Raw genomic sequence first — 21,066 nt, 5'->3', positions numbered from 1 at the left:
ACCAGTTATTCTAAACAACTGATGCATAACTCTCATAATTTAATAAAAAACCTTCGCAATCAATCCATAATGATGGACACTGATGTATTTGCAAAGTGATGTCTCCAGATGTCTTGCCAATATCAGCCTTAGCAGAAGTGTTTATTAAACAAGTGTTTAATGTTCGGGTATTGTGCCTTATGAACAGTTTCGTTTTGAAAGAGCTGCTTTATTAATACGTTTTGGAAAAACATTTCATATTCTTGCTATTCTTGCAGATATCATGTTCTTGCTTGGTTTTCTCATTTAGTATGCTAATTTCAATACACATGGCTTCTGCCGGCTAAAAGGTTAGATGTAGAAATTATATTTTCATTGCAAGCTGTTTGAATTCCACGTTTAGATGCAATTCTATTCTTTTCAATCAACAGAAATCTAGACTACTTTCAATAAACAAAACCTTGAAAGTCACTTTGTGGTTTCGAAAGCTCCAAAGCGTGTTATGAAACCTAAAAGTTATTCTTCAACTCTATTGTACATATAATAATTGTCTATTATCAACAGTTATTGTTTGAAATTTTAGCAATTGCCGTTCGTGCTTTGTCCAATCGCACTCGCAGAAAACGTAATTTTAGGTGAAACTAGGAAATGTGTTCGATAAACTTGTTAAAAAAATATTATTTAAATACACATAATGTTTGTGATACAAAGCATCTATACAATATTTAAATATATTTTGATGCAAAGTATTCATGTTTTTTTCGCGAATGCGGGCTAAGGTCTGGTGGTTGAAGATTTAGATTAACTGGACACAAAGGCAATTCTGCGAAAAAAGTATAGCGGAGGAATAACGAAAGTAAGCTTTAAGACCACAGCTTTTACAGACAATATAAAAACTGTTTCCATCTCACAGGTAAAGAAATAAAAAGAAGTAAAGTACGCAAATTATTTAAAGAAAAGACAAATGCATAGCACAAAATGAAAAAAGTTTTCAACTCCAATTTGTGTTACAGAATTTTCTTAACTGGGATGGGTTAGGCATAAAAGCAATGTGGTGCTTTTCCAGCCACAAAATCAGTCCCTTTTTACATTGATTCAATGTTTGCAGACGTTGAATCAATGTAAAAAGGACTGATTTGCAGGCTGGATAATGACTCCCTTACTGATGTAGTAGCAGCCTACCCTAACGCAGTTGGCCAGCCTGGTGACAATTGAGGTGATTAAATTTATAAGATTACACATTCCAATGTTTTTAATAGCTTTTAATGCGTCTTTAAGCGCATCAACACCTATCTTTCAGGTACAACTATCAGTATTAGACCGGCCTTTAAATATTTTATTGTAGCTATCAATAAATATTTCATGGACCGCTCGAGAAAATAGAAAATGAATTGTTTAAAAACTCCACAGCAAAAACAAAACTTCCAGTAAACATAACGTGAAGGACTGTAAACATACCAAATGATGTAGACAAACGTTGTATTTTTAATGCTAAGTGAAGACGTTTTTTCTTGATCCAAGCGTCAACACTTTTAGCAATAGTTGCAACTTTCATCCGATGAAATAGAAAGCAAAACCAAAAAGATATGAAATGCTTTATTGCTTAACTGACGCTTCACCCACCATGACAATGCGCATCTTCAAAGCGAATAAAGTACAAAATAAGATTTTGAAAATAAACGTATACCTACTGTTGTACGGGTGACGTATTTATAATAATTAATCTGCAGGTCGCAGCAGCAACCACGTGATATTGTGAGCGTCTTTCTCGAAACTGTCTGATATCAAGCAAATCAAACGAGCGATTTGGTTGCTGCAAATTGCGCAATGCGCATCGCCACACGGCTTGAAGCATCAATGAAGCAATGGCAAAATTATATGTTTCCACTTTGCCTTCTAATCCACTGGATCAACATTGCAAACTATTGCAAGAAACAAAAGTCGCTCTGATGACAACTTAAACTTTTCAGCTTCTTTTCAAACGCCAACATTAAAAATCAAACCAGGATTGCCGGTAGAAAGATACATAGAAGCAGACAAACTTATCAAATCTGTGATAAATAAACCGATTCTGACCCTTTAAAATAGATGGAAAGGGTGAAATTATCCACAAAAAGTCAGCTGAGGGTAAAATAGAGAATAGAGTTAAAAAAAAACACAGATTGAACTTTGTAATTAAGTCGAAGACAGAGACAAAGAAAACATAGTTTTCAAGGACCTTGAAAAATTTGTCTGACAAACTAGATTCAATGAATTAATTCAACTCGAAAACGAAACGTCCATAATGTCGTCGCAGAAACAATCTCACACTTTCATGAACAACTCAACTACCATACAAAGGCTACAATACAATATGGTCATTGATCAAGGTAAAAAAATCAAAACCAGGAAAACCATTAATTTAATCATTCAACTAAAAAATAAAGAGCAGTCCAAAATGTAGATATTAAACTCATAGAAGTTCTTAATTATATCTGCACTATGGAAGGATCTACATTTTGGACTTTTGATTCTTTGATTAGATTAACCGGGTGTTCAACCACTTTAATATTAATTTAATTTGTAGGCTATGAAGTAGACTACCAATACAATCTCAAAATTTCTTTGAACAGAAACTCTCTTATCCCTTCAGGCGCCCTTACCCAAGTGGTAATTTTTGTTTCGCAGGTAAGCTACTGCCAGCCGAAGGATGGAAAGCTTGTCAAGTTTATTGAGAACTTCTTCGGAAAAAGGTAGAAGCTTTGCTAGATGGTCCAACTCCAAATTCAATCTGTCTCTATGCCGTTTGCTTGGGTTAGATTTGGTTGGTTCAGTGCTGGAGTTTTTTTCTCTGAAATAAACAGAGTGGTCACAGAAAATCAAAGAGACAATTGCAAACTGTTTTATGAAATTAAAGAAATGGGAGCTGATGTCTCTCGACCTCTGTTCTGGTTCCTCGATGTTATTGAGGATGAAAAGTTATACAAGGATCTTGTGTTTAAGATGTAAGCGAACGATTAAACACAATAAGTAAACAAAATTAGCCAGGTTTAGAAATTTGTATAATTAATTGATAAAGCTTTCGCCACCGTAAGGTGACGAAATAAGGTCCTTGAATAAGGACTTTCACTTTATGATGATCCCCCTTTCAAGGTGAAACAGGCTGTAGAGGTTTTAGATAGTTAGTAACTATATTTGATGTAATTTTCTCTGCTTGGCTTTTTGCTAGGCATTGCATTGAGCACTTTTTGTAGTATTAATAGTACTTATTGTTTATCTATTTATTTAGATGATAAGCATTGTTAAAACAAAAAATATCAAGCAGCCTTTGTGTGATCAGCCAAAAAATCTGGCCTGAAAGCAAAAACAAGGAATACAAAAATATTTAAATTGCCCCTCGGAAATACGAAAAAACTAATTTATTTATGCACACTAACAAACCTTTTCTTACTACAAGACAAGAACAATTAATCATCTAAAAATAACCCTAAAACTGGCAGTAAGATGATTATGATGAATAGCACCAGCCTGAGTACATTGATTATTCGGCAGTCATTTCGTGCAGTCAGTTGTTTACACACACTAACCACGCACAAACATGGATATGTGTTTACATTTTCACCTATGTTGTTTGAACAAGGGACCAGGTTTCATAATTTACACTGCCACTGCTAAAAATGTACATCATTTACTACAAAATAGAGTAGTAAACTAAAAGAAGTGATCCTTAGACGAGCTGTACTGAAGGTGCTGGTATAACAACACCCTTTTCATCAGAAAACTCAAAATAAGTGCAGGTTATGTAGGCAATACACTGCTAAAGAATTTCCCAAACTGACAAGGAAGACAACGAGTTTACAAAAAGATAACATTTTGATAAAGGAGCTTAGAGGCCTGTTTCACAAACTTTCAGTGTATAATTCTGTTACGGAAGAATGCTAAGTTGTGGACTACTAACAAATTCAGAAGACTACTCCACAGAAAAAAAAGAATTTACTGGAGGTATGACGGTCCTAAAGCTATTAGCGTTGCCATAATTGGATTATCAACTAATTTTCAGATGCAGTTTAAGCATAACAAAACGTGAAATAAAAAATACAACCAATTGACAATTAATAAATAGAAATTTATGCATTGCACTTGCACTTGGAAAAAGGAACGTTTATGATCTTAAACGAACCTTAACGTTCTTCCGTATAATTTTTAACGAAGCGGAGGGCAACCCTACTGCAACCAGACCAGGACAGACGTCTGCAGACGTTAAATCAATGTAAAAAAGAAAGGACTTGACAACTAGGGATGTGAAGAACAAAAACAAACACATTTGCAAGCTGGTTTATCAGCAACAACTGCGAATGTAGCGTTTAAACATTCTTTCAATTTTGAATTCAAAATCAACTTTTCTAAGAAACTAGTTTTACGTAACTTGCAACACGCGTTTGTACAGCAAGTACACTGCCTTTGTAACGTTCAGACTACGCTGCAAACAAATTGTTTGAAATCTATGCGCTAAAGACGGTCCATTTCCTGTTCAAAACGTGATTGAAGAAATCTAGTAATTTTCTGTTTCTTCAAACTACAATTAATGCTCTACCCTTGTGCGCAGTGACGCAGGCTACGACAAATACGATTGTAATTGACGGTAATTTTAGTTATTCAGTGCCCATGTCACATAGAGCTTTTGTTATTGTTATAGATACCCATTACATTTACATAAGTAGAAGATAACCAGACACAGAAAATGATACGACAATACCATACACGTACAGCCTGCAACGAAAAAGCAACGTGTTTTATCCATAAAGTGAAAAATTAGTTTTGCAAATGAAAGATGTACATTGTATCAGAAGGCAAAAATAAAGTCAACAATTGTGAAAACAAATGTTGTGTTGTCACACATCGTGACCGTATATGGAAACAAATAAACTGGATGGGAGATTGCAGAATATGCAACGTCACAGAAATAGCAATGTTAAAATTAGATTTGTTAAAGTATATTCCGATAAGCGGAATAGTATTCAAAATAGGAAAATATTGCTTGAAATTTGGCTAATTAAAATATTTGGTTCCATTGCTGAAATTCTTAATCTGACAATACCTCAACTTAGCGTTTGCAATTAAATTGGCTGTACTTTCAATATAATCAAGCCAATTGCTTTAAAGCACACAAAATTAAACCAATTATTCAAAACCAGTTAAAGCAGCAATTCTTTCACGAACCATATATGGAAAGTAACTTGCCACAAGCAGTGACGTTTCCGAGTTTAATAAATCCACAAGAATGATTGATCTTCGAAAACAACGGAAATTATAGGTTTGATGGCCCATGCTTTACAGTCGCCGACTGAGAAATAAACTTGGATCAGAAAAAACAATTTATCACAAAAACTGAAATTGGCATCATGTTCAATTTTTCGGAAAGATGAATGTGATTAAATTTCTGGAATCTGTTTTCGATTTCATTAAAAATGCTAAGCTGTTGAGTGTTGACGCTAGCCTTTTGGCCGACACAAAACGATAAACGCACTTTTGCAAACACAAAATCAACGTCATAATACGTTGTTATGACACAAGGAGACACGCAATGAAGGAACCTTCTCAGAAACACAAACAAAGATGGTTTTTATCTCAACCCTGAATAAGTTCACCTTTGACTGACCTGTCATATAAGGCCATTACATATGATGTCATAACCATTTTTCTACCTTCAGCAACAATTACATTTGTTTTAAGTCTTAGGTGATGCCATTAACATTCATATGGTGTTTCCTCTGATGTGTAAGCAAATATTAATGATTCTTGGCAGTGGCTTTAGTACAGGTTGCAAGTAGGCGAGTGCACATAAAATTACTCCACTCTATGTTCTAACTAAGATCTAAGGCAAAGCGTCAACTACTTGGGGGATACATAGCATCACTTCCATCAAGGGGTCGTTTATTTTTAACCTCAAATCGAGTGCACCTTTGATTTTTGGTATAAAAAGCTGTTTTTATGATTCAAACAGTCCCAACCCAGACAGCAAAATCCGCCATATTACATCGATTCAACGACTGCAAACGGCCAGTGTAAAAAGGACGGATTTTGCTGTCTGGGAGTGTTCACTGTTTGTGTTTGTTTCAATTTAATTGAAACTGGATGATTCGTAAATGAGAAAACAACACAGTAACCCAAACAAGAAATTGGAGTTGTTTATCAAACACAGCATTACTAAACAATTTCAAGGATCCTCATTTGACTCACATGAGCATTGAAATTTGTTAGTTTCTCGGAACCGTTTCTGATATTATTGAAGTCACTCAGGCAGCAAATCAATTTTTTTTTGCATTAATTCAACGTTGAATCAATGCAAAAAAGAATTGCTGCCTGGAAAAGGACTATTTCTAAGACACTAAGCAGTCCAGCAAGAAAGTATGCTTTTTTCACATGGATTGAACGTCTCCCTTCAAGGTACTGTGCATTATGGCAGCGTCATCAGTCACATTAATTTTATATACAGTTGAAACAGCCACCTGAACATGAAGCCCAGTTTGCCACATTTGCAGATTTTAACGGATTTTTGCCAACAACCTGAATGAAATTATTTCTACAAAATCTGATATATTTTTAAAAGTGTATTATACTTACGGGAAGCAACGTTACGAGAAAATAAAATTTTTAGAAAATTTCAGTTAGACTGTTAGAAAAATCGGCTAAAAGAGCCTATGTCATGATTGCCAATACATTACTGTACTTCATGAACATGTTGTAGTTCAACCAATATTGAACATATTGGTGTCTGATAAACCAATTTACGCAATGCTGCTGTGTGGATGAGTAGTGTAGCTAACGGAATGGACAGTGATAATCTGCTACCGACACAGAACAGGCGAGGATAAAAATTATGAACGGTCCCATTGGCTCTGATATAATAACTTAGGGCTTCATCAAGTCTAGAGCCAGCTACATGGATGAAGTATACGTGTATCCAGTAGCGTAGCCAGGAATTTTGAAAGGGGGGGGTTTTGAGCACCCAACGGCGGGGGGTCTGGGGGGCCTCCCCCAGAAAATTTTGAAAAATTACTTTGAATTTGGTGCATTCTGAGAGCATTTTTAACAAAAATGTGGGTACGAATATTCCTGTAAAATGGTGCTGTCCGGTAGCATAGCAAAAGGATAAGATCATGTTTTCTTCGGCATTTTTCGGAAAAAAAAGCTAAGTCTCTGTGTTTTCTTGTTGCTAATTCCTGGCTGAGATGTTTGAATGTTTGGTATTGGCAAAACTCGCTCTTTTAATGCAATTTTGTTTAAAATTAGGCATTTTTTTTAGACTGAAAGCATCATTCTCAATATCGTGACGTCACACGCGTGCCAAAGGGGGGGGTTGTAACCCCCAAACCCCCCCCCTTGGCTACGCCACTGCGTGTATCGTATTTCAGTTAAAAGTACTTTCTCATGCATTGTATAGAGTAGTCACCTCTTATTAAGCCCCTCGGGACTGGACGATTTTCGGCCAAAGTTAATAAGTGGGGTACGATTCTCTGCCACTCTTATACATTCCGTGCATAATTACAGACCGGGAAAAATTGGGCTTAAATAAACAGATGGGCCTATTAACCATGGGCTTACTAAGCGGGGACTACTGTGCCATAAACTACTAAGCAACTCGCACAAGTGTGCAAGCTTTTTATATGTTCATCTCTGTTTAGTGACAGGCGCTTGGAGAGGGGTTACGCTTCGATACCGGTCGGCAATGAGTTGCTTTTGTATCAACCGGAAAATGTCATAACTGTTCAACGGCTAAAAAACTCTCCAGTCCCGAAGCAGATTTTTAAACCAAACACTTGGTCATGGACTTCTAAATAGTAGCATCTGGACTGGAAACGCAGTGACCAACAAAAGGCCAAACAGTTGGTACAACAGTTGGCCAACAGCCAAGTAACTAACCCTGTTGGCCCACTGTTGGCCAACTGTTGTACCAACTGTTTGGCCTTTTGTAGGTCACTGCGTTTCCAGTCCAGATGCTACTATTTAGAAGTCCATGACTTGGTGCATGGACTTCTAAATAGTAGTATCTAATAATAATAAATAGTAGTAGATACTACTATTTAGAAGTCCATGCTTGGTGTTTACATTTCCAGGTCGCCGTAGGCCGTTGGAAAGCCCCGGTGACACCATTGTCATGTGGATGTTGTGCGATAGTGGCAAACACGAAGAACAAAATGCAATAAAAACTTAAGTACCGGTAGTGAATTGTTTGTGAAACAACAAGGTTTGTAGATTAATTAAACTTTATAAAGGACTGAAGCAAAAATGTTTTTATCAGCGGTTCTGAGTAGGCTACCTGCGTTGCACAGCGAACTTCTGAAACTAAGTATACTTATAGGCCTACCATTGTTTTCGCCTACTATTTTTAGAATAGGCCAAAGATCATTTCATTATGCGCCACAGTAAGTTTGCCAAGCATTGTTTGCATATGCTTTGATAACTTGCTGTAGGCTAAGTGAGAATCCAGTTTGCTATTATTGAAGACTTGCGTTTTCGTATCACCAGGATGACCTGGTAACCCTAACGATACAAGATGTTTGAATCTGACATCATTAAACGAAGTGTACGTCATTGTCATAACACTAACATCAATTTAGGCTGTCAACTTTAGCACAGTTCAAACATTTCGACATAAATCAAGGCGTTTAAGATGTGAACTAAAGTCAAAGTGGACATTAACTTACGCTCATACAATTCCTCACAATGTTGGAGCAGCCAATGAAGCCAGCTGCTACGCTGGCTTGGAATATAAATGACAGATGACATGTATTGACTAAAGCAGATGGTTCGCAACACAAAGGAAAGGAAATCCGTCAACAAAAATATAGAAATGACAAAGTTGTCAGACAACTCGCTTGATTTGTGCACTACCACGGCTTGTACGAGAATTGTTCTCTTGAAGAATCTTACAAAGCGCATTGGGCTACACTCTACACATATACAATGCTATAGACCAGGGCTTCCCAAAGTGGGGGTCGCGACCCCTTCAGGGGTCGCATAACAAACTTCGGGGGTCGCAGAAAGTATACAAATTTACAAAAAGCACTGCATATTAACACATGTGCAAGATGCCGTGAAAGTTGTTAACTTTATTAAGAGTTGTGCACTCAATAAGCTACCGGTATTTTGTAAGTTTATATAACTTAGTGAAATATGGAATAGGAGTTTAAAATCCTCTTTGCTGCATTGCAAATGTGGATTTCAAAACTAAAGCCAATGCTTTAAAAAGTTATTAGTGTTAAAAAATTAAGTCGTGATTTTTCGAACGGAAAAGATTTTAGACTTTGTCCGCCGTTTTTGTAAAGACGTTTTGGAAGGCTTTTCAAATCATGCTATTTATCAGGTTTGCTTGAAAAAACGTATGAATATAATTTGACCTTCCAAAGAGAAAACATCTATATTTTTACATTGAAATCTAAAGTGGGAGAGTTCATCAAAAAATTAAACATCTAGAAACAAAAGATTGAAAATGATTGATTTGAAATATTCTCGTTTACTGAAAAGTTTTTGGCTAACAATGGCTAGGAATCAAGCGTTATTAAGCCTCTGGTTATTATCGACACTTTTCAAGACTGTTGAAAGAGTTTAAAAAGTAGTTTCTTCTAGAATTAGACAATACCAATTTAGATTGGATCCAAAACCCATTTGCAATGCAAAACAAAGTACCGAGCACCTCTCTTTCACATCTCAGGAAAAATTTGCGGATCTATCTTTTGACTCTAAGTTGTGGCTTAAATTTTCTGGAAAAAAGTTTCACACTTTTTGGCTTAGCCGAACGTTAAAGCGAACCGCACTCCTGCAGTTAATCTCTATATGTGCGTGTCAGTGTTTTCAACGTTGATAAAATACCGTTCCAGCGTAAGTAACATTGAAACCGCCTATTGACAAACATCGAGCGACGGCTAGACCTGCTTTGTGGCAGAGAGCAGTCGCACCCACAGTCCCACACTGAATAAATAAATATGTTTACTTTTTGGTTTTGTTTCCAGCAGACTAGCCTACAAGTAGTAGGCTTCGAGTACGGATGGCTTGTTTTTGGTTTTCGTTTAAATTAAACCTTTCAATAAATATCACAAACGTATAGGCTATTTCGCATTATTTATTCTTTCAACCGTAAAGGGTCGCGGACAATTTTAGGAGATTAAAAGGGGTCGCGAGCAAAAAAGTTTGGGAAGCCCTGCCATAGACAACATATTTTCTGTGCATATTATATACTATATAACTATAACGGCTTACCTATACAACACTGTACAATGATTTGTTATTTGGCCGCTACAGCAATTCAACAACACTTTAAATTTTTAGCTTGTCTTTAGTTTACCAACGAGGTTATGGAAGAGAGTTCTTCCTCGTAGCTAACACTCGGGAGCAACGGAATGGCCCGTTTCGGTGAGTCCGATTCGGTGAGTCCGATCCCTTAACGGAGGATTTTTCAATTTTTTTTTTAAATTATCGGGTACCGTAGCCTAATTATCATTGCCGTTTTAGGGTTAGGGGTTAGGGGTTAGAGGTTAGGAACTCACCGAATCGGACTCACCGAATAGTAGCAGACCCCGGGAGCGAGCATTACATGCCGCAAACCGCAACGGTGTAGCTTTCATACTAGCCAATCAGACTATCAAGTCAACAACATAGCAATGCAGTCGAAATGTTCACACAATTTTTCAAAAGACAAAATATGAATCAAACGAAGTTAACATGATGAATACAAATTTAAATGAAGTTTGCAGAAAAGATGTAAGGATGCTTCAATGCTGTTTTTATGATAAACCACCTATGATACACTTGGGAAGCTGGTTCAACAGAAGTGCTGGTGTTGGAGCTGAAATCTGATACGATTTGAACAACTTCCAAGTTTGTTTTTTGATTGTCGCCTCCATTTCAGACAACAAATCAACCGCTTTTTTACATTGATTCAACGTTTGCAGATGTTGAATCGATATAAAAAAAAGGTTCACTTGCTGTCTGGGATTGTTGTCAATTGATTGGTTCAATTGCGTTTTTGTGACGCAAAAGGATATGTCCCGGAAGTCGCCAGGTCAAATTGACACTGATTGGTACAGCTACCCGTTTCCCTTCGAATGGAGCAAACTTCAATCTTTGTGGAAAAGGACACACAGTAATTTTAAAGTTTTTCCCAATGCTTATATAATACTGTATAGTTTTGTATAGGCTACATTATATGGGTCTGCTACTATTCGGTGAGTCCGATTCGGTGAGTTCCTAACCGCTAACCCTAAAACGGCAATGATAATTAGGCTACGGTACCCAATAATTTAAAAAAAAAATTGAAAAAATCACCAAATAGGGATCGGACTCACCGAATCGGACTCACCGAAACGGGCCATTCCGACATTATATACGGTACCAAAAGTCGGAACTAAATCTCTTCCGAATTCTGAAACATTTTCTGATTTTTCTCAAGCAAAGAGCAAAGAAAGCTATTTCATCAAATGCCATTGCAATACCTCAAGAATTTTAAGACAAACTTATGTCAGCACTACGAAAACCATGGTCACACGAGTCACCCAGTCTTACAACTGCGATATCGCTTTGGTACACAATTAGCTTTGATGTAACAACATAACCTATTACAAAGAAATGCGAGATCTACTTGGTGAGGAAATGGTTTACAATTTACATAAAAAGCAGAAGACGATGAGCTTGTCGCCGAAGGAATGTTCATCCGTTTCTAAATCCCATCTCAGTGGCTCAAGAAGTTTCCGATCAAGCTAACCGATCCTTTTTCATTGCCACAACGAAGAGAAGACAAGCAAGAGATTTTACAAATGCACATCCATGCTAAAAACTCACTACAGCATTATGATCCATAAAGCCCTTTAGACTGAGTGCTTCTACCAATCTATCCAAGCAATAAAATAAAACGAGTGGGCATGAAGCTCTGTGAATCTGTTTTGAAGCAGCAGGAAAATGGCGGAATGGTGGCCAGGCCATCCGTATCAAAATGAGTACAGAAAAACAACAACCTTCATCATTTTCCTTTTCATGCACCCTCAAGTGCTAATGCTGCTATTTCATGCACCCTTGTACATTGTGATTGAGGTATCTATTAACCGTTTTTTGAGAACTCTTTCAATTGAACACTGGACCAGTTCATACATTTAACTGCACTGCTGTTAGCCTTATTGTTGCTATAAACATCCACAATATGTTGATGAACTCTTTCTTAGTTATGCACCCACCCCATGTGGTTGTTGCACCAAGAACGTACCGTAAACTCCAGTTGAAAAGAGTTGCAGTAAAACGATACCAAGTGGGCATAAAGTTTTACCACACAATCTGCCTTAGTAAACTTCAATTCTGATCACGCTATCTATACTGACAAGATTTCATTCGGTCAAAACAAGCTGAGAAGTGAGAAGTGTAATTGGCTTGTCGCTTAAGTTTGTTGATAAATGGATAATTTGTGGTCAATTACAGTAGGAATTCTTGAAATGAGACCTGCATATTAACAAGGCTGGCTTAGCTTAGTTGTGTGGTAGAACAATGGCCCTCGAAGTGACGATAGCAAATCGCCAAAAAATTCTGGGAGTAAGTTCCTAGACAGTAGACCCCTTGTTATTTCTTTACTTACCGGTACTTCAAATTATTAGATTGTTTTATTCTATCTCAACCATGGGCTCTATCCAAGGGGGGGTGAGGGGGGTGATCACCCCCCCACTAATTGGAGTGGGGGGGTGATCAATGCAAAATCACCCCCCCACTCATTTGGCTTTGAAAAGGTTTTGTGATATTTTATTGATCAAATTTTGAAAAATATATTTTCGCTGTTAGCACATTTTGAATTTTTTATTAATATGAATATATATTTCATTTCAATATGATTTTTTGGTTTGGCAACCCTGAACTACGAGCCAGGCGTTTACACTGTGTTCTTAGTTTGCTTGGCAGCCACTTTAACAAGAAAATATTCTGCCACTGCAAATGACTAGAATGACACCGCCAACCAATCAGAACATGTTATAAGAGGCTACTGTCCAATTGTGACCTTTCTCGCACTTAGCCAGAGAGTTAATCTTTGTTTTGAACTTTATTTGGTAATTACAGAAGAAAAAAAAGCAATAGCAGTTGTGAGAATCGAACCCACGTCAATGAAATGACTACTTTCTAACCCTAAACAGCCAACCAGCTGCCAACTTAGTCGGCAGCAGTGGCCGAGTGGTTAGCGCGTTGGGCTCGCAGTCGAGAGCCTGAATGTTCGACTCCACCCCCCCGCACTTGCTGTTGTTTCTCTGGGGAAGAAACTTTACTATGAGTATAATTGCCTCTACTCAGTGATCGATTTCGAGTAATAGGTAGTACCAAATTTAAGTCATAAGTAGAGTAGACAACCGGAAACAGACATTGCCGTCGGCTGCAGCGTGGGTCAGGTGTACGTCAGAAGGCGTACACCGATGCATAGCGTTCAAGTCCGCTTTCTCGCAATGCAGGGTAAAAATATGAAAAACAAATAAACAAACAAAAAAACAGCTGATAGAAAATCCAGCACTTAATTTGCTTTGTATCATCTTCTTTTCGCCCCTTTTCACGTCACGGAACACGTAGTTTATGATTGGTTCGAGTTTTCATTTGCAGTGCCAGAAATATTTCTTGTTAAGTGACTACCAGTTTACTTACCCAAAAATGCCCTTTCCGAAACATACTTTGTGAAACGACTTGGAAACCCTATGCTTCGATCAGAAAGAAGCTGATGCTGCAATGGGGGGTCTGGGGGGCGCAGCCCCCCAGAAGTTGAAATGACTATGACGATTTTAGCCCACTGTCCAAAAATTACCCCCCCGAATTCTAAAAGAGGATAGAGCCCCTGATCTCAACACATTGTTACGTAGACTAAATTTTAGCGAGGTTACCATGTTTTCTTTTACAAATCGTCCACTGTATGACTCAGTGAAAAAGCGATACTTCACTGAGACCAAACACAAACGTTTTATGACACATACGTGGTAGTGTACTTTCCAAAATGAAAGATGATGAAACCCTTTGCAGGATACAAATAAATCTTTTTTGTGATTGTGTCTTCTTCACAAGAATAGAGAAGGGCGAAAATACTGTTTTGAAAGTGAAAAGGGAGCAATGTAGCAAAAATGTTTAGAAACCACTGTGATAGGCCGCCACATCATGAAACAAATGCTTTTCAGTGGACTGATGGTGATGTCTAAAAATAGCTTAAGCTACTTCACTGAAAAGAGCAACATAGCTTTCGGATATAGTCTAGTTGAAACACAATCTACATACTGTTGCTGACTTGACATTTGTAAATTGATGTACAAATTGACCCTTCCGGTTTGCTTGGATTATTATTAGCTCATAACAAGTTTGTAGTCGTGTTTTGTTGCATTGGCTTGCAGTGATGGAGTTTGTAAGCATAGTTATTCACTTGCATATCATGTTTTGTACAGTAGTTACGTCCCAGATAGTAAAATTTGTCATTTTTACATTGATTAAATGTTTGCAGGCGCTATGTTAATGTAAAAATGACGGGTTTTGCTGTCTGGGGTAAAACTGCATCCTGATTTTAACGCTCCACTGCTTTACTTTCTGCTTCAGTGAGCGGCGCCATGCAATGTTGCTGATTGTTAAATAAATCTTCGTTGCAACAGTTGAAGCATTTTCTATTTCACAGCAAGGATGCCAGAGCTTGGTTTTTCCACCTAGATCTGGGTTTTTTTGGCCACATCTGGGTTTTAAGTTTTTTTATTTCAAATTTAGGTAAATCTAGGTTTTTTTGGTTTTTAAACTGTGTATTATAGGCTACAGAGCTTGCACGGTATTAAGACACTGGGATCTTCGATAAATGGTCCACACTGCAACACAAACATGATGTTTGTTTGTGGTATCCAGGCTTGGGCTACACCTGGTGGTTGAAGATTTAGATTAAGTGGACGGGAAGGCAAGGAAGCCAATCTTCATGTCCACCTTCAGGCATGTCTTTAAGTGTCCTGCCAAAGACACAGCCGCATGCTCTTGAGCGGTGTCGAACTGGCGGCCCTTCGATTGCCGTTTCAGGGCTCTCACCACTCGGCTATGCAGCCGACACAAAAAATGATAAGGTACCAGTAATGTTTTTTGCATCAGCTACTGCAGTCAGTGAGGTACAGGATGGAAGGAAGGAAGAAATGATCCAACTTTATGAAAATGTGGATGACTAACAATTGGAGTAGTATTTGTGTTACTGAACATTTATGTATTGTGAATTTGAGTTATTCTTTTCAACATTATGTTCAAATGAAAAAGGCTATGCAGGGTTTATTGCTAAGAACCAAGTTATCATAGTTGCACACCAAACTGTAAGCAGGCATGATGATTCTTCTCAGCCGCAGTCTACGACTCACACAGCAAAAAGTTTAGTTCAAAAGTCAAAACTAACCTGGCTAGCCTATACACTCATACATCTAGTCAGTTTTAGAAATTTTGGTTAAACACACACTGAACCTTGCTAGCTAGACGCTTTACCATAAAGGCAATTTTGAACGAAAATCTTTGCTGTGAGCCCATATAGGCCTACCAAGCTCTTGTTTTTGTATATAGTTATATTACATATATATTAACTACCATACCAACATAAGCATGCACCGTATATTGCATAATTATATATACGATTATAATATACATGTCACTATTTGTAGCTTTCTGAGGCTTCTGTGTAATGATTTATAATGGTGCTGAAAGCACACGCAGGTTTTTTTAACCGCTTTACTACATATTTTCTGGACCTGGGTTTTTTTTGCCTCATCTGGGTTTTTTTTAGCACACAATCTAAGTTTATTGGAAATTTGTCGCTGGCATCCCTGTTTCACAGTATGTTGTAAACTTCAAACGCGCTCAATCGGGAATTCCAAGTTAGAGAATCAACACATCGATTGCATTTTATGGTGTATCGCTGAAAAATTCCCTATTTAATCACTGATTACATTGTGGGTTTGTGGTTTAAAGTTATTTATATAAAGTCTAAAATAAGGTAAACACTCACATTTTTGTTTGGCCATAATAAAATTGTCATCCAATAAAAATGGTAACAAGCAAGGACTTATCTACTCGGGCAAGGGAGCGACATCCGTATCAGTTTCATTTTTTCTAGTTGATGAGGACGCCACATAGGCTAGTCGAGCCAGTTGCAAAGAAACCGCAAAAGAAAAAAAAATTTTTGGAAACACTTAGCTTTATGCGTTTGTGGTAGTTTGAATTAAAAAAAAAACTAACATTTTTATTAACAATCTCTTCTACGGTAACTTACAAAACAGCAAAAAACTATCAAGATAAACAGATCCCACAATCTCAAAGTAATGCTGGGGACATGCTTCCTATTAGGGTTGTTAGAAAACAAACGAAACTATGGAATAACAATGCTAACAAGAAAAGGCAAAAATAAGATGGAGAGACAAGATTGGCAAAGAACGTGCAAGGACCAACTGGTATACAAAAACAATGATACTGTACGATCGACTGGATTGGCACGAAAAGGGGAAGGCTTTCGCGCTGAATGATGATGATGGTGAAAACGAACTGCGTTTGGGTACAAAAGATTTCTCACTAAAGAAACGAAACAAAATTGGTTTGGATTCAGAAAATTTTTGAAGTATTTTTTATTTTGAGTGTCCCTCGTTATACATGTCTTCCGTGGTGCCATCGTTGGCATCAAAACCTTATTGCTATAAATAGAGACTTCTATTAATATAGCTATACTTCTACGAAAGACAATTATTGTGCTGCTTGCAGCCTACAATCCCTACATCTGCAGTTTTATTAATTTTTAAGCAAACAAGCAGACATATTTTCTTAACCATCGGCAGTCTTGATTACAATCCGTTGAACAAAATAAAATCACGACATGATGTTTTGACAGATGGGTAACTCTTAAAATTGAAACTTGAAAGTTTGAAGGCCGCACTTTCCAAATGCAATGAAATTAACAACGTAAGAGCTGGTTCAAATTGTTACTTAATTTCTTAAACTGTGATGAATTTTAGTGCTTCAAGAAGAATTTGCGATGGAGATCTGTATAAGGTGTAAAAAGAACAAAAACGTATTTTGTACCTATTGTATAACGATTGAAAATTCATCAAACAAACTAAGTTAAAACGAGTAAGGATAGTAACATCGCAGAATCGGCATGAAATAAATAAATAACTTCTATTTAAACTACATATTGTTGTAGTATTGGAAAAAGACCTTTGTACCCTAGCTTTGTTTTGAAGCAACTACATCTCAGCTAACAAAACCCATCTGCAGACGTTGAGTTAATGTAAAAAAGACAATTTTTGCAAGTTGGGATTGCGTTAATCTTTAACTTTTCAATATTTGTCATGTTTAGGCACATCAACAACCTAACATGTACACTTGTGCAGTGTATATGTACTTAACATGTACAGTACAAAAGTTGCAGTGATAAGGCTTACAATCAGAAAACAATGTTATTTTGCAAACATTTCTCAGTTCTGAGTTTGACATTGAAACTAGAGTTTAAATCAGTGGTTCCCAACCTGGGGTCCGGGGACCCTTTGGGGGTCCATGAGAAAGCATTTGGGAGTCCGTGATTACCTTGATGAATTTTGGAAGAAAAAAAAAACGAAAAGCGATCTTTTTACTTTCATTTCTCTCTTTAAATGCAAATGTGTCAAGCTCAAGCATCGCCTGGACATTGAAGATGACATGCGTGTTGCATTGTCGGAAACTCAACCATGGTTCAGTCGTTTAGTTCAAGAAAGGCAACAACAGCCCTCTCATTAAATTTGCTTACGTTGAAAAAGTTTCGGCATGGCACTTTGGGTCACCTTAATATTCAAACACTGCTGACATTACTTAAACAATTCATTATTTGCCGCAGTCCTGAGTCATGGACTTCTAAATAGTAGCATGCCTGAGTCATAGCGGCAATGCAATATGACACAGTACAGTAGTTGAGTGGCATAATTATTACAATAGTCAATAGTATGTTGATTGAGTTTCAGGCAAAATTTAGGCAGGAGTCCGCAGAATTAATAATTTGTCCGTGACAACAATAAGGTTGGAAACCACTGCTTTAAATGATTTGGAAACGGAAAACAATTGGAAAGGCCTGGGAAGAGGCATTTAAGCTAGGAGAAGTTACCAGCGACTGAGAAGTAAAGCATCATATTGAAGGCATTGAAGCCCTGTAAGTAGATCCTTACAATACAAAGCGAAATATTTCAATCAGGCAATACCTGCACAGTATTTTTAGTGTAGTGTACGGAAAACTATAGGGTGTGAGAACAATAAACATAGCAATTTTCAGACAAACGTGCTTACGATCCAAGCTATTCAAAAGCCCATAGAATAAGTAGAAAGTTTAGAACTTTTACAGAATAGCAAATTTCCTTTTGGGATTCATCGCGTGACAGCAATCCCCATTGAAGGGTATTCATTTTTCGTTGTTGTTGACATTACTGTTTTCTGATGTTGCCTTTGAGAAATATTTCTTTTAGCTCCCGAGTTCTTCCCGGCTCTGTTTACTCAACGCAATAACCAGGAACGTGTATGTGCGCGCGCAACAACCAGACAAATATCATGCCAGTTTTTCGCGGAATAGCCAACGCTCTTGTCTGAATGTCTGCTGTGTTAACTCTTTGACAACACAAATTTCAAAAAGCATAGATCGCTTGATTATATTCGGACCAGAAATCAATAGTCATCAAACACAGTTGATCAATTATTATAAACCATATGGCAGCACATTTGTGAAGTTTAACCAAGAATAACAAAAATGTAGATAGGATGCAATTTACATTGTTTAAATTAAACAGTATGAGCTTTGTTCGAAATATTTATGGTAACAGCAATTCTTGCTATTTTTGAAATCTGTTTTACTCCTGAACGAACTTTAGAAATTGAATCTGCACTCGCCAATTCTTTCATTTAAGTACATTGCATATCTATTTGATACCAAACGTTGTAAATTGACAACTTTTTCTGTTCAACTCAAATTAGGCTACTCTTACCAAGCAAGAAAAAGTCAACTCAAATTAGGCTACTCTTTGCAAGTAAGAAAAAATCAATTCAAGCATTTCGTTCACAAAAAAGAATCTAAAATAGCCTACTTACGATTTGGGCTGCGGTTTTTTTCGTTTTTTTGCATGATATTGCTTTGTAGATCCGTTGACTTGAGCTATAGAAGCAGTTGCGGCTATCATTGCGACTGGCAACCAATTGTAATCCACAGTTTTAACCAAAAGGTAAAGATGCACGCACACCAAATCAATCCAATGTCAGCAACTGTGAGCAATTTCAAGACACTGCTTATATTCTACATAAAATCATTCTGCAAGATAAAAGCGATGCTTGTTACATGACTTGAAAATAAACTGAAGAAAATATAGTTTTAGAGTCACTGCTCCGAAGCCTCAGATGCCTGAGCTTAGAATTTTGATTTCGTTTTGAATATCCTTAAACTGTGAAAGTCCTTGATAGGTTAGTCTTGGCAGTTTCGCAATGTGGAGGCTTTGAACTACTGACAGAGGGCTGGTAAGTGGTAACTACAGTACAAACAGCAAAAGTTAATCTTCTTGCAACGTCATTACACTGTAAAACGATAAAGCATGACAACGTTTTGCCAGGTGTCTGAAGAATGAATTCCCGGACAGAAAAATCCGTTATTTTCTCATAGATTCAACGTCTGCATTCATCAATGTAAAAATGAATTTTTCTATCTGAAAAAATGCTTTGTTGTCATGGATGAAAGGAAAAGAAACACTAGGTGAACAAAAACACTTCCGTTTTCGAAATCGAAATGCTAAGTTTGTCGCTTTGGCAAAAACTGCTCTTCCTAGCACCAGTACAGCTCTCTCAAATGATCCACTCTTTGCTGGAAGATTTTCAATGTCACAACATTATTTACATAATTTGCATTGTGGAGAGATTTGCGTAATGCTCCGAAAAAGTGGAAAAATTCGCTCTATTTCTTATTGTATGTGTCATTTTTGTGTTTAAATTAAAATACTGTAATGCTAAACTTTTTGGTGTTGCTAGCTTAACAATGTGTAAGTTCAGTATGCATACATACATACATGCATACATACCTGTTTCTCTTTATATGAAGTTTAGAGTAACACAACTACTTTTAGTTGAAAAGGAGCGATCTTCCTGGCGTCAGCACCACCTGACTACTCACTATAAAACAGCGAGCATTGTATTTCGCTAACCATACCGGTGTAGCCTCCACACTAGCCATCAAGACTTTGCCCAAAAACAGGTATTTCTCGGCAGTCGAGTGTGGCAAGAACTAGTGGTGCCGCTGGTGCGGTACTGATGAGCCCAGCCTCATGGGCGAAACACGTGTCTACCGCTGAGTTCTTGCTACACTCGACTGTCGAGAAACACAACTACTTAGTTGGTCATGACAGCCAATACGTAAATATCCATGTAATACCAGATAGGTCTAATAATGGTAACAACAATCCAGTCAATTAAAATAAAAACTTGCTTCTAGGGGTTTTACACCACAACAGCAATAAAAATTCCTCTTTAAAATATCAGGTTTAATCTTTAATGAGTTTTGTAGGAAGTTTCAAGCAGATTAGAAATTAATTACAGTTTTCTTCCACTTTTAGAGAAATAGACATAAAAACGTCAGGAAAGACAAAGGACATATTTGCAAGGGAAAGTAAGAGACAGGATCCAAACCCTAACTTGCATAAATGTTGGATAATAATCAATGCCAAATATAGCCTTCTAGTGGTATGTAGCTGGTAGCTGTCAAAACACATGCAATAATAAAGACTGACCCATTGCATTGTGTACCAGCTGCTGCTGTATCACTCGTCTCGTCCCGTTGACGAACTTTGAAATTACGTGAAAATGACAAGTTTGTTCGCTAGTCAAGCCAGAGAACATTGATTCAGTGACCAATGATCGACTATGACAAAATATAGTAATGGCCGACAGCACTTTGATACTATAAGGGCCGTTGAGAGGATAATTTGGGCCCGGTCCCAATGAGATCCTCGGGAAGGTTACTGGCCCCTAAAAACATCCCAGGTCCAAAAATACACCTTGGACCTCCAGATCCATCAAAACAGCAATCAACATCGTTCTCCATACAGATGGCTT

General features: G+C 37.3%; 1 protein-coding gene across 1 annotated transcript in view; it reads right to left on the bottom strand.

Annotated features, from left to right (window-relative positions):
• The window catches only part of LOC145767160 (aryl hydrocarbon receptor-like), a 42,071-nt gene extending 22,802 nt beyond the window's left edge, over window positions 1-19,269 (bottom strand). Inside the window, exons 1-2 of the mRNA XM_082578927.1 lie at window positions 19,063-19,269; window positions 2,622-2,809 (exon numbers count right to left, since the gene is read on the bottom strand). Coding sequence (XP_082435053.1) covers window positions 2,622-2,809; window positions 19,063-19,151 — 277 coding nt within the window. The 5' untranslated portion in view covers window positions 19,152-19,269. The remainder of the gene's footprint in view (window positions 1-2,621; window positions 2,810-19,062) is intronic.
• Between the last annotated feature and the right edge of the window lie 1,797 nt (window positions 19,270-21,066).

The sequence above is a fragment of the Aplidium turbinatum genome, chromosome 3, assembly GCF_918807975.1.
Source record: "Aplidium turbinatum chromosome 3, kaAplTurb1.1, whole genome shotgun sequence".
In the NCBI taxonomy this organism is placed as follows: domain Eukaryota; kingdom Metazoa; phylum Chordata; class Ascidiacea; order Aplousobranchia; family Polyclinidae; genus Aplidium; species Aplidium turbinatum.
This window is presented reverse-complemented; position numbering and strand designations above follow the sequence as displayed.